Source organism: Sardina pilchardus, chromosome 9 (genome assembly GCF_963854185.1).
Source record: "Sardina pilchardus chromosome 9, fSarPil1.1, whole genome shotgun sequence".
Lineage (NCBI taxonomy): Eukaryota > Metazoa > Chordata > Actinopteri > Clupeiformes > Clupeidae > Sardina > Sardina pilchardus.
In genome coordinates, this window is record NC_085002.1 from 34,301,144 (window position 1) to 34,315,409 (window position 14,266).

General features: G+C 40.0%; 1 protein-coding gene across 3 annotated transcripts in view; it reads left to right on the forward strand.

Annotated features, from left to right (window-relative positions):
* LOC134092043 (striatin-interacting protein 1 homolog) overlaps positions 1–14,266 on the forward strand; it is a 108,378-nt gene that overhangs the window by 89,496 nt on the left and 4,616 nt on the right. For all 3 annotated transcript variants that reach the window (XM_062544846.1, XM_062544847.1, XM_062544848.1), the window contains exons 17-20: positions 402–502; positions 634–700; positions 987–1,091; positions 6,344–6,548. In XM_062544846.1, coding sequence (XP_062400830.1) covers positions 402–502; positions 634–700; positions 987–1,091; positions 6,344–6,548 — 478 coding nt within the window. The remainder of the gene's footprint in view (positions 1–401; positions 503–633; positions 701–986; positions 1,092–6,343; positions 6,549–14,266) is intronic.

The following is a 14,266-nucleotide window of genomic DNA, read 5'->3' on the forward strand; positions in this document are numbered from 1 at the left end:
TGAAAATCCTACTGCCAATGCTCTGAAGCCCATTTAAAATAATTTGATGGCTTTCAATCTATTCTTTGTCAACCTATTTTCTTGCCTTCCTGCATGCTCTCTACTCATGCCCTAATCAGGCCGAGCCTTCAGATACACAATACAGTATAGCGAGCCAGTTAAATGAGTCACCCTGGTATGAAAATAGACAAGGTAGAGCATATTTTTTGTAATTAATATGAGTAATCAAACCAGCACAAATAAATAGCATTTGTTGGATGACATGGGGGGGGGGGGGGGGGGCACCTGTTACTGAGGTACTGCCTGGCAGGACAGACAATGTTGGGGTAACTTTACTAATTGTTACTTATTTTTTGTGCCTTTGTGACTCTTTATTGTGTGCTCTTATCTACCCCCCCCAGTTTGAGTACATGGCTCAGCATTTGGTGTTTGCCAACTGTATTCCTCTAATCCTGAAGTTCTTCAACCAGAACATCATGTCGTACATCACTGCCAAGAACAGGTTGGGTTATTGATCCGAGCTGAAAATAACTTCTATAGCTTAAACGGTCTCTTAGCCTGGGATGTCAACTGCATAAAGACCTTTTACATTGCCTGTTATTAAATCTGACTCACTGCCAATCTGTCTTTCAGTATATCAGTGTTAGACTTCCCCTACTGTGTGGTGCATGAACTCCCAGAGCTCACTGCTGAAAGTTTAGTAAGTTGCATGTTTTGTTATTCTCACAAACCCTGTCCCTTATTTTGTCACTCCTTTGAACTTTCTCATAAATGTACATACAGATTTGCCATCATTGTCTTTGACCACACATACGCACGCACACACACGCACACTTACACACGCACCATTCACATATATTCAAGATCAAGATCCTTCCCAAGAAGGAATTGTAAATTAACCCCTTAAATTATGACTTCTAGTGTTAAAAATGCATTTAAACTGAGACAGTATATCTGGCATTAGTGTTTTCATTCTACTATTGCAGGAAGCTGGAGAAAACAATCAGTTCTGCTGGAGGAACCTGTTCTCCTGCATCAACCTGCTGAGGATTCTCAACAAGCTCACAAAGTGGAAGCACTCTAGGACCATGGTATAAGAGCATTTTTTCATTGTAGTCATCAGTGATGGATTGTTGTTTTTTTGGTGGTGCCCTCAACAACAGTTTGTTAATTAGTGAGTTGATTTGTGCGTAAAACTTAGCATTCTTTGGTGAACAGGGCTGTACAGTGTGAGCATTTTGATCACATATGCGCCTAAAAATACATGACCGTAACAACTTTGCCACTGATTTGTGTTAGGGCTAAACGATTATGGAAAATAATCTTATTGCGATTTTTCTCGCCAATATTGTGACTGCGATGCGATATGAAAGGTCTTTGTCTTCTGTATCATTCAACAAAAACAAGCAATAAGTCATAATATGGTGTGGCCAATACTATATTAGATTAAAAATAAACTGTTCTTTCCTGGAATTTACCTCTGTTATGAGGACATGAGGTGATGCAAGAATTGATGAATGACATTTTTATTTGATTACTTCAATCACAATAGTATATTTGAACTTACAACCTTGTAAACATCAGCACATAAAGTGGCCTACTGACAAAGAAGCCTCCTTAAAGGAACACCTCACCGTTTTTTCATATTAAACTATGTTATTCCCTTAATTAAGACGAGTTGATACATACCTCTCATGTTTCAATGCGTGCACTCACTGGCTCTGGCACGCGGCGCAACTTTGATAGCATTTATCTAGCCCAATGCATTCATTAGGATCCAAACAGAGATGAAGTTAGAAGCGACCAAACACCGCCATGTTTTCCCTATTAAAATACAGTTAGATGAGTAGTCACACGCGCACAGATTTTCTTTGAGCAGGAGAGATTACGCATGCAGGCGCGCAACTGATATTGTTTTCTTTTACTCGGCTATCATTATCAGCACACAATGTGAAGCTAAATCACTAACTCAATACTCATCATCGATATCGGAAGTTCTTTTATACAACGAAAACAGAAAGGATGGAGGCAGCAAAGAGTTATTCCAGATGGGCAAAACAGGTAGACAATTAGTGTGCAGTCGGAATTGACTAGCGTTACAGCTGTTTAAAGCCAGACGTTAACAGTACGCTAGAACAAAACTAAAGGTAACTTAGCCTTTATAGGGCTGTGTAACGTTGTCCAAATGAGTAGGTCACTGTTAGACGTTGTTGTTGTATTATTGCATGCATGTGGATGTTGTTATGCTATGTAGGCTACTTTGTTGTTGACCAATGGCAGAGGTGGAAAAGTAGGCATCTGTGCCAGCGTTCATATAAAAAAGCTGATTCTAGCACAACTCTTCAGCGAGGTGGAGCAGCTAATTAGTGAGATCACATATGTTAAGTGCACAGATAGAACCAATGGTTGGATTTTTACTTTCTGAAGCTGGACTCTGCAACTTTGGTAGGCTATTAGGCCTCATTTACAATATTGCAAGACCATGTAATGCCAACACGCATAAAACGGCTATAGCGTACATACACGAAACCATTTCACACTCATGCAGCTACAGTAGGCTACGTCTATAGTTATCTGTTATGAAGCGGAGGGAACATCTTACAGCCTGTAGAGCATGGAATACAATCGCACTGCTGCTACGAGCAGCGTGGCGATTATCAACAGAAAACACTAGTAATAGCCTACCAGTTATTTAAGTACGGGATAATGGACGACACGCCGTGCGGTTATTCAAAGTTAATGCACGTTCTAGACGGTGATACGGCCCGACGCGAAACGGAGGGACGTTCCGTCTAGAAAAGTGCATTAAGTACGGGATAATGGACGACACGCCGTGCGGTTATTCAAAGTTAATGCATGTTTTAGACGGTGATACGGCCCGACGCGAAGCGGAGGGACGTTCCGTCTAGAAAAGTGCATTAACTTTGAATAACCGCACGGCGTGAAGTTCATTATCCCGCTTATTCCACTGTTGCCACTTGCGTTGTGTTTGTTTCCGGTGCTAATTTAAATGTTTTAATCGCTAGAACGGTATTGTTTGTAGAACTACTTTTCCCTGACACATTTCAACTAATTTCTCAAACTGCGGTTACTAGTTCTAAATGGATGGTTGCTATGGCCAAAAGCCAGTCGTTAGTTCTAATCTCCCGTTGTCAAGCTGGCATATCCCAGGATTCTGATGAACGTTAACTTTGAAAGATTGCTATTTTTCTTAGCCTACTGCCACCTAACTAGCTAAATGACACCTCTGTCATATGCTATAAGTTACTATGATCTGAACGTCTGTATTTTACAGTTTGTATGTAACGTGCATTTAAACTTCACAACGAGTTTGGCGAATTAATATTCAAGTGTGATACGGCCAAAAAATTGGAACTACTTCATAGCCGTGCGTATATCTAAAGTTAATGCACACCCTTATAGAACGCAGGACAATGGGGAACTCAACCGAGCAGTGGAATAAGGTCACAGAAAATGTTTCACAAAGTTCCACATTGGGCCGCCTATTGAATGAGTAGAACTCTGGGCTACAGTATCAATCACACCGCAGCAATGCTACAGCGGACTGTACTGCCACCTTGTGGCGGTAAGTTGTAATACAGTTGTAATACATTTCACGCAGAGCGTGAATCAGGCAACGCGTGAGGGAAACGGCCATCACTAAGTAACGCCTACTGTATATGTATGTTTATTGAACCAACATACATTAATTTAATTTTTTTCATGCTCAAATGGTTTTTTAACATAGACTCCCTAACAACAAATGCAAGTATTTTAGAGCCAGTGATAAGTGTTATTTTCAGTGCAAAGGGCTCACATAAATCACCATTCAATGATGGCACAAAGCTGAAAAACAATGGCCCATCATTAACCCTATGAGCCCGACGGACGCAAAGTGCGTCAAAAAACGCACACATTTTCTTTGTTACATTGCTCCGCTATTATTAGTCACAGCGAGATGAAACTTATATTGCGGGAAAGAGCAGAACCGGGGCTTTCCAACGATACTAGACACTTGTCTGTACGATCAAGTATGAAAATAAAATAAAATGATGAAGTTAAATTAAAGTATATCATATTTACAGTCTATATTGCTCTGCGTTCACCGGCGCATCCAGAACTCTCGCTTGAATTACTCGCGGACCACGCATCACACAGACATGACACGCATATCAAATGAAAGAGGAGAAGCAGAGCTTTGCATTGATACCAAATACATCGATCATTTCGTATGATAAAATCAGACGAAGTTACAAACAAATAATAATGTCATATAGTTTTGGCTACCTTTACTCTCGTTTGATTTCCTCGTGAAACCGCGATCAAAAAGATATGGCACGCATGTCAGATGAAAGAGGAGAGCTAGAGCTGTCCACAGATACCAAATACAACCTTCTAGGCCATAAAACAGACGAAGTGACAGCAAAATAATAACTTAATTTAGCTCCACTTACCTCGTGTTTTTGTGTGGAATAGCCTATGTTCATAATCCAGTGTTATCATGTGTTTCTCTATGACAAGTCACGTTCATAACACGGTTTTGAGATCCTAGCAAACCAATTCAAGACTCATATTGCATCCAAATTTGTTTGACAAATAAACACTTTTTGCCTGTACTTTGTTCATTGCAATGCAGTAAAACAAATATTTTAGAGAATCATCATCTGCGCAAGTCGTGTGCTACCGCAAACAAGTTATGTCAGATCAGCTAGTGTCACAAATATGGAGTGCAAAAAGTGCCAAAAAGTCATTTTTTCATCACTAAATAAAAATTGCCATTTATTTCTGGAAGGCACACACCACATATTTCTGTAAATTGCTCAGCCCCAAAGTATACCTCCACCATGGTTCTTATATTGCCGTGTTCAGGACAGTCAGGCCTACATAACCATGTAAGTTTCGTCGAGATGTGAGCTTGCTGTGGTGAGATACACGTCAAAATGTAAGAATTTGTATAGTACGCTTTTCAAATTTTTATTATTTAAAAATCTAAATCAAATCAATGCAAGTATTTATACATGATATTGTGGCAGATCTGGATAGCCTAGACTGTGCTGAAAAAAACAATATGTAGCATGTGTGAATGGCACTTACAATGACCAGGATAAATGCTTCTAACTAGAGGTAGTGAAAATGCCCTTAAAACAGCTTAGGGCTCATAGGGTTAAGTGCAACAACTATCCTCATATTCATTTTTAAGAATTTAGACATTTCCTAACATCCATCACATCTGTACTCTCATCCAACGCCAAGAAGTAGGCCTATTTGCAGTCATGCATGATTTGTCTCGGCTTCCCCTCGACATTATCAGAATGTCAACAATTATGCGCGTCACCGTGCGTTGGGATTAACATACTGTTTCGAAGTTTTTACCTCCACTACGCACCTTAACAATTTTGCCATCTCATATAGCTTCTCAAGCGAAACAGCAAAAGACGCCTTCAGTGCGGATTCCTGTGTAGTTCTGGCAATTTGTCGCTGTTGTTGGTGTAGCCTACTTTTGATTTGATGTCGGTTACGACAGCGGCCCTAGAAGCTCCGGTGTGTGTAGGCTACTTCTGATATTTAACTTTGTGCAAGGTGTTGTAGTGGTGACTTAAGTTTAAATCTTTCATGGCTGATATAGTTTCTAAGCAAAACTTGACACATGGGTTTGCCTTACCAATCTATGAACAGACACAATTTTTTTTCCAATTTTGACTGAAAGGTGGCCTACGGTTTTCTTAATCAAGTTTTTCCTCGCCGATGGTAAAGGTCCGAGGCCCCGAGATTGTTTGCATAGGAGGTGCTATCTATTGGTGAACAGTATAATTACAATGACGGGTGCGGTAAAAAAAAAAAACGCATTTTATCACAGTAAAAATGATCATCTGCGGGCCGCACTGAGTGAGGACGCGGCCCGCCAGTTGCCCATCCCTGGCATAGGCTATTTGAATGATATCGATACATTACTTTGGATAAAAACAAACTAGCAAAAAAAAACTGTTATATCCCTGGAAATGGGTCGTCTTTTCCCGGCATCTGATTAATCAAATTTTCGGGAAAAATAATAAACCCTACACTAGACGTGGTATATGCTTCCATTTCTGTTCAAAGACTGAATGGAAAAGGTCAAAGAGATTTGATTTAACAGACGCTTAACTTACCCTCCAACGATTTGTGAGATGTTACAGATTTACTCCTAGGAGTTCTATGAGGTGAAATTGAATGATAGTGGTATCATTATATTTGGCAAGAGTATTGTATTTGTGGACAAGTAATAAAGCTATGCTATTTGTCTAATGGACAGGTTGCTCAAAAGTTATTTCAATCCTTGATTTATTAATTGTTATGCTTCCTTTAGATGCTGGTTGTGTTCAAGTCTGCTCCCATTTTGAAGAGGGCTCTGAAAGTGAAGCAGGCCATGATGCAGCTGTATGTCCTCAAGCTTCTTAAAGTGCAAACTAAATACTTGGGTCGCCAGTGGAGGAAAAGCAACATGAAGACGATGTCAGCCATCTACCAGAAAGTTCGGCACAGGCTCAACGATGACTGGGCGTATGGCAACGGTGAGTTCTGTGGTGCCCCCCCCTTTTAACTTTGTGAAGCATAAAAAAAACAATGAAACAAGAAAATGAAACGTCTTCTAAGTAGTTAGAATCTGGACAGTTCATAATGTTAATGAATGCTATTGGGTCATTCCGTGTCAAATCACCCAGTGCTGGAAAGTGACCCTCTTCGAAAAAATCTGAAATAAATCACAGGTGTTTGTAGACTAAACCTACAAGGGCGTTGGTTGACATTGACCGCTTTCACGTGAGATTCTCATGAGACCTCTCGCGTGAATCACATGTATTTGATTTATTTTTCCCAAGTGAAGCTGCAATGACCCAAACAACCACCAGGTGGCACTTGTGAGCAGGGTTAGGAATGTCTGCATTTACCACTAGCCAAACAATCCAAAAGTGAATTAAATCCCTAAGCAAGCTGAACATCTTTTCTGCTTATAACAGCCTAGTCTCACGATAAAACGTGTTATTGTTTATGAAGGTGTCTTCTGTTGGCCTATTGTATGAAGAGGCATCTGGCTGTTTCGTTTAGGTTTGTTTTGCTGTCGCTAATGGTTTGAGGTCACGAGGCCAGTTTCCACTAAAAGCATAAACCTATGTCCGAAGCACAACTTGTGTTCTCATTTTTGGGTCAATTCATACATTTTATTTCAAATGTGCAGATAGGCAGATGGCTTGTTTTTATGCTGGCAACAAAACAAAATGATTCACGAATGTTATTCTTGATTCTAAATGCGGGAAACAATTAAAAATGAAATGTCCCATTTTCCAACGCACCACAAACCTCTTGCGTATGTATACATTAGGCTATATGTTTATTTGAAATGTAAGCTGGCTGTTGTCAAATTGGTCAAATAGCCTACAATAGGCCTACAGGAGAAACTATATGGTTTATGCTCTCTGCTGTTTCATTCTGAACCAAAAGCACCATGCGTGCTTCTCAAGTCTGATCATTTGCAGCAATATAGAATGGTGGAACCATGGACTGAAAGAAAAATAAACTAAAAGTGTCCCCAATCAGGAAATAGGCCTACTTCTTAATTTGATGTCATAAGGCATATAGCCTACAATTGGTATGAGCATGCAATGTGCGTCCTTGCGCAACTTATAAAGTGGCTTGTTGGAAAGCCCCACATCTGCTCTTTCGTGCAATAAAGGTTTCATCTCGCTGCAATTTATAATCGCGGAGCAATGACGCACTCAATTGGGCTCTATGGGTTTTGGTTTTGATTTTTGTTTTGGTCCATTGATGAAGACGTTAATAAAGAGTTTCTTAATAGTAATACTGTAATATTCTATGCCTGCATTTCATGCTTGGGAGCCTCAACGCATTCATGTGAGGAACGGCTGAAACAGAATTTGTATAGGAAAATCCTTAGGCTAATTATGTTCAATGTTGAGTCAAATAGCCTAATTTTTGGATGAATGCTGACACGGAACAAAAAAAGGTAGGCCTAGACTAAATGCATGTTTCCCAAATTCTGAGCAATAGGCTATATATAATTAGGCCTATATTGTTTACATGCATGAGATACCAGTTTTGCGTAGCTCAATGACGCTACGACTAAGTTAGACACATTTTTACAATAAGCGGGTCGGGAAGCGGGTACAGTATTTCAATAATTATTTTTTGCGGTCCGAGTTGCGGTCGGGTTAGTTGTAAGCGGCGGGGCGAGCCGTTCAGACACGTACCCGCGCATCACTGGTGGGCACCAACTTTTTTGATGAATTGATAAACATTTAAAAAGTGGTGGAGACATGTAGGCTACCCGGTCCCCGGCGAAACGATGCTGCCGTTTCCAAAAGCCGAAAAGGCGTAGGCTCACTGTAGCAGACGCACACTCAACATAGCCTATACAAAAGATTGCTATTGCTAATGATGTGTGAAACTGCTCTTGGGGGGGTGGGGGATTTTTTAATTCGTGTTCTAAGGCACAGAGGTCGGCTCACAGAGGGGGGGATGGTACAGTTAGCTTCCAACACTTGATGCTGCTGCCCATTTCGGAGCCCTATTAGAAATCGCTTTGTGGTAGCCATCGTCGGCACGGCATAGATGCTTGGAAAACGACTCAAAAGTCAAAGACTAGACTAGACTAATCGTTATAATATTATCTATGTTTCAAATCACTTGATCGCAGATGTAACAGAACCCTCACCAATTTGAGGAACCGGATAACCTCGCAAAGTTCATGCTCGTCTTTTTGCGCAAGTGAAACCGAACGATAGATAGATAGATAGATAGGCGTCATTTTAACACTTTTTGTTATCACAGATTTTGTCCCCACCACTTTTGACAACTGAAAATAAATTGTCTTTAATACATGGCTACGCTTGACAGGGCGATAGGACTATTTTCACCATTGACTAGACCTATAGCTACGCAAAATAAAGTTCTAGCAACTTAGATACTCGTGTTCATGTTGATTCAGAGATAGGCATAGGCCTACCGTTGGCTAGGCTACTGTACGTCAAGCTAGACTGCATTTTATCATGTGGCCCAGCTGACTGTCAATAAGGGACAGTCGTCAGTATGCATGTCAGAAATTTTGATCATGCGTTTCAAGTAAATGCCGCGAATATCAAATAAACTCGACTGACTGAATCCCTTATATTTTTGGCAACTGTTAAAATATTCAAAACCATGCACTGAAATATCAAAGATAATGGTAAGGCATGGTGGGCTACTGTTCTTAGATAAACGACCAATATTTAGATTCACTGCTCCCGTAGAGGGCCTAGACCACCTTGAAAAATGTCTCTGCCCCCCGAGAAAGTAAGTCTAAAGCCTACATTTTCACCAATCCATATGGATTAGCCTACTTCACAAACCAAAGCAAACTGACCAGCGGTGGTAATTTTCGTGGAGTTAGAATGAACTACTTGGGACACAGACCGGTAGGCCTATGCGATTTCAGCATCACTCTGGCTCTGGTTTCGTTTTTTTTTTTTTTGGGGGGGGGGGGGGGGTTATTTCAATCTGCTGCTTGTGTTAATGGCAATTTTGAACTAGGCCTATGACTAATAGTTTGCTAGTTCATGCTTGTCTTTTTCGAAGTGCAGAGCCTTGCGAACATTTTCAGAGTGCCAGGCTGAATTTACAAACACCCGAAAAAAAACAAAACAATTAAAGAGTTGTAGTATTGCAGTCTGTAGGTGACTAGGCTAATAGGGATTTCTGTTGGCATTTCCGAAAGCTCGCAAAATATATTTTCTCTAGCTTACATTTCAGTTCAACTGTGGGCTGGGCCACTTAGAGGTTGCTTCCTGGCCGCCTATTGAATGAGTAGAACTGGACTACAGTATCAATCACACCGCAGCAATGCTACAGCGGACTGTACTGCCACCTCGTGGCGGTAAGTTGTAATACAGCTGTAATACATTTCACGCAGAGCGTGAATCAGGCAACGCGTGAGGGAAACGGCCATTCTCAAGTAAGGCCTACTGTATGCATAATTCTTAAATAGTATATCTGGATCACTAATGGTTTAAAAACTACAACCCTTTGAAGCTTCAAGTCATTTTAAAGAGACCCTATGCAACTTTTTCATAGTCATAAAATCGCTTAGAAATCGTTGTTTTGCTTGACTGACCAGTTTTATCGAAAACAGTAATATTTCCTCCCGCCCCCAGTATCCCTATCCGCTATTGCAACCTTGCAGTTTGTTCAGGAGACGATCGTTCCCTGTTTACATCAGGAAGGCTGAGACGCATAAAGAACAAGAAGAGCCACGCTTGCAATTTATATATTTATATATAGCCTATATACAGTATGTATATTGGCTGTGTTTCAAGGCTGTTTTCTCAAAACGAGTTTTTCCTCACATGCCATGCAAAGGATCTTCACTTCTGCAGCACCTACATACACCAAACTTTCCAGTCTCATTCCTTTTTTTTTTTTTTTATTATTATTTTTATTTTTTTGGCCTTTTTGCCTTTATTATATAGGACAGTGAAGAGGTAGACAGGAAACAAGTGGGAGAGAGAGATGGGGTGGGATTGGGATATGACCGCAGGCCGGATTCGAACCTGGGTCCCCATGGGCACTCGGACCCGTAAATGGTACGGGCGCTGTAGCCTGCTGCGCCACAGCGCCCCCCCTCCAGTCTCATTCCTAACTATATTTGGAAGATATTTACAGAGGGATTTGTTGATATAGCATTCTTGGCTTGATTTATATGACTTTATATGCCTAAAAATAGGGTGAAAATCCATTTTTTAAGCCAATTGGCAGTATTTTCTGATTTATTGGAAAACAAAAGAAGATATTCATAATCCCCTCTGTAAATGTTTTTTTTATTTGATTTATTAACACAACAAAAAAATAATTTTCAACCTGGCTTTTTCCAATGGTCAGATCCTTCGCATCAAAAGATATGCAAATTAGCACATATTTGATTAGATATAGCCTAATTAGCATATTTAAACATTAAATTAAAGAAAACTTGCAATAAATGTTTTTCTCCTATTTATGTGAGTATTCAACTGGTAAAGTTTCATGAAGATATCTTTAAGTAAAAAATGTTCCCCTATTCACCTGGGGTGTCTCGCCTTAATTTATTTAAGTTTTTTCCTTTTTCTGATACCTCTCTCTGTAACAACAATCACCACCAACATTGTTTTGTGGCAATTAACTCATTGGCTGCCAGCGATTTTCAGTGCAGAGCGCTCCATACTGCCAGACGTTTTACAGCATTTTGACTGTTTTTCCAAGATCCACCGAACGGTGAGCTTTATGACTATGTAAACACCGAAGGGACCAAATGAAAGAGTAGACTCTTTTCTTTCACCAGGAAAAAACGGCTTGTTTCTATCGTTTTCCGTTCTTTAGTAATCGTCAGTAGAACATGGGTTAGTTTTGCTAAAAACACCTGTTTTTGACCAAAACATGGAGAAAACGATCTTTTTGTGAAAATCAACTTTATAACGTTAGCGTTTCAGTAGTATGTCAACCACGATTGCACTGTTATCTCGTCAGTCTCGTCAAGGTTGCTAGGGACTCTGATGGTCGCTAAAGACTCTGAACAGGATGCTAGACTTAGCAAGCTAGCACTAGCAAGTTTGTTGTTAGTCTATGTACGGGATAATGGACGACACGCCGTGCGGTTATTCAAAGTTAATGCACGTTCTAGACGGTGATACGGCCCGACGCGAAGCGGAGGGACGTTCCGTCTAGAAAAGTGCATTAACTTTGAATAACCGCACGGCGTGAAGTCCATTATCCCGCTTATTCCACTGTTGCCACTTGCGTTGTGTTCGTTTCCGGTGCTAATTTAATTTTTTTAATCGCTAGAACGGTATTGTTTGTAGAACTACTTTTCCCAGACACATTTCAACTAATTTCTCAAACTGCGGTTACTAGTTCTAAATGGATGGTTGCTATGGCCAAAAGCCAGTCGTTAGTTCTAATCTCCCGTTGTCAAGCTGGCACATCCCAGGATTCTGATGAACGTTAACTTTGAAAGATTGCTATTTTTCTTAGCCTACTGCCACCTAACTAGCTAAATGACACCTCTGTCATATGCTAAACGTTACTATGATCTGAACGTCTGTATTTTACAGCTTCTATGTAACGTGACAGTGCATTTAAACTTCACAACGATTTTGGCGAATTAATATTCAAGTGTGATAAGGTCAAAAACAATGGAACTACTTCATAGCCGTGCGCATATCTAAAGTTAATGCACACCCTTATAGAACGCAGGACAATGGGAAACTCAACCGAGCAGTGGAATAAATCGCAATATCCAATGTAAATGGATCATACCGTTCACGTGTTTTCCATCCTTGATGTAAGAAGTAAGCATATTTATTCCCTGCATCGCGTGCAAACTAGATCCACTGTGGTCGATCTTCAGTGTGTTTGCTAGTTGTCTCTGCATGACTTGTGCACTCTAGGCAGATACTAATGATCCAAATGGCACTGTTGCCATCTAGAGGTTCGGATCGCTAGTGCAGTCTGTTTACAAGCCTGAAACTCTGCCAGATCATTCCCAAGCCCACCCAGGAGCCCTCCCCATTGAAAACGGCAATTGACGTCAATGACGTCAACGTATGTGTCTAAATTGACGTTTAAAGACGTCAATGGCAGTTAATGAGTTAAGTCTATCTATCTATCTATCTATCTATCTCTATCTCTATCTCTCTCTCTCTCTCTCTCTCTCTCTCTCTCTCTCTCTCTCTCTCTCTATCTATCTATCTATCTATCTCTCTCTCTCTCTCTAGAGGGGATAGAGAAAGAAGCGGATAAATGGTAATGGTTGAAAAATTGAGAAATGGAGTAATATTTTTAAAAAGGTGAATAGAGGGAAAGAATACACGAGAGAAGATTTACTCATTGAGTGCCAACAACGTAATATTGCGTTTTTAGCTCCCATGCGTAGAGTGCCAAAAACGCAATATTGCGTTTTTAGCTTTCCTTTTAGGTCTGGGCAACGATTAAAATTTTTAAACGCGATTAATCACATGATTTCCCTAATTAATCATGATTAATCACAATATTATACGGAAAACTCAATAATGAATTCAAAAGTAATATATAGCACATTTTTATTTTAAATGTGCTGCCATATGAACGCAAGTGCCATAGCATTTTTTTCTGCAAACATTTAACATCAGCATTTTGTTTATACAGTAGCAGTTAAATAAATGATTTTCAAAACAAATACAATTTAAAGCTTATTGTACACACACTTTTTTGGTAAAACCTTTAACAGTGCTTGTAGTCAGATATTTCCATAATACTTGTTGTAATAAGCCTAGCCTGGTATGATGTCAAAATTATTTTTATTTAGGCCTATAGGGGTGGGTGATATGGCAAAAAATAATATCAAGATATTTTTTGTGATTTTGACAATAACGATAATTAGTTGATATCCTTTAAAAAAAAAAAAAAAAAGATTAAAGTCTGAGTTACTTTAATTTCAATTTAATGTCGTTTATAGAGATCGCTAAGACATGTGACCAAAGTCATCAAAACACAAAGAATTATGGGTAGGTTTGGCTCCCCTGATGCCAGCCCATGTAAACTAGTGGGTCTGGGTCTATGATCTGGCATGATAATAATGAAAACTAAGCGTGAAAAAATTGTGTGAAAAACAGTTATAATCTCGCGCTTCCTTAGTGCTGCTATCCAAGCCATTCCTCGCCTTTTTGTCACCTCTGAAACATGACGTATACCATTATTTTTTCCACGCTGGAAAACTATAAAAGATAAGCTTCATGTTACTCTATTGAATTTTATAACACAGCAGGTAAACGGCATTTCGACAACTGCACTTCGTTGTTCCCGCACGTCAGTAAAACAACTTAATTTTGGGCCACCTATTCCCAAAATGCGTTGCGTTTTACGTCACGTTCTCAATCTCTATAGAGCGCCAATACATTACACATGTCTCAAGGCGCTTTACAGAGTGTTAGACATTCAAAGAGAGCCCATGAGTAACAGGGGCAAGGAAAAACTCCCTAGAATTGGAGATACATATAGGAAGAAACCTCAGACAGACCCACGACTCAAGGGCCCAACCCATCTGCCTTGGATCAGTTACAGTACAGTCATTTGTAGTTTGAAAGTTACAATGACAATGAACGTTCAAATAGTCCAGTGTAGGGAATAAATTGTCCATTAGTAATCCATTATTTATTTCGGAAGGTGATGGGTCGCTGAGATCCGAGGGCCAAAGATTCGGGCAGGGAACCACAGCAGGCGATGGTAGGGCAGT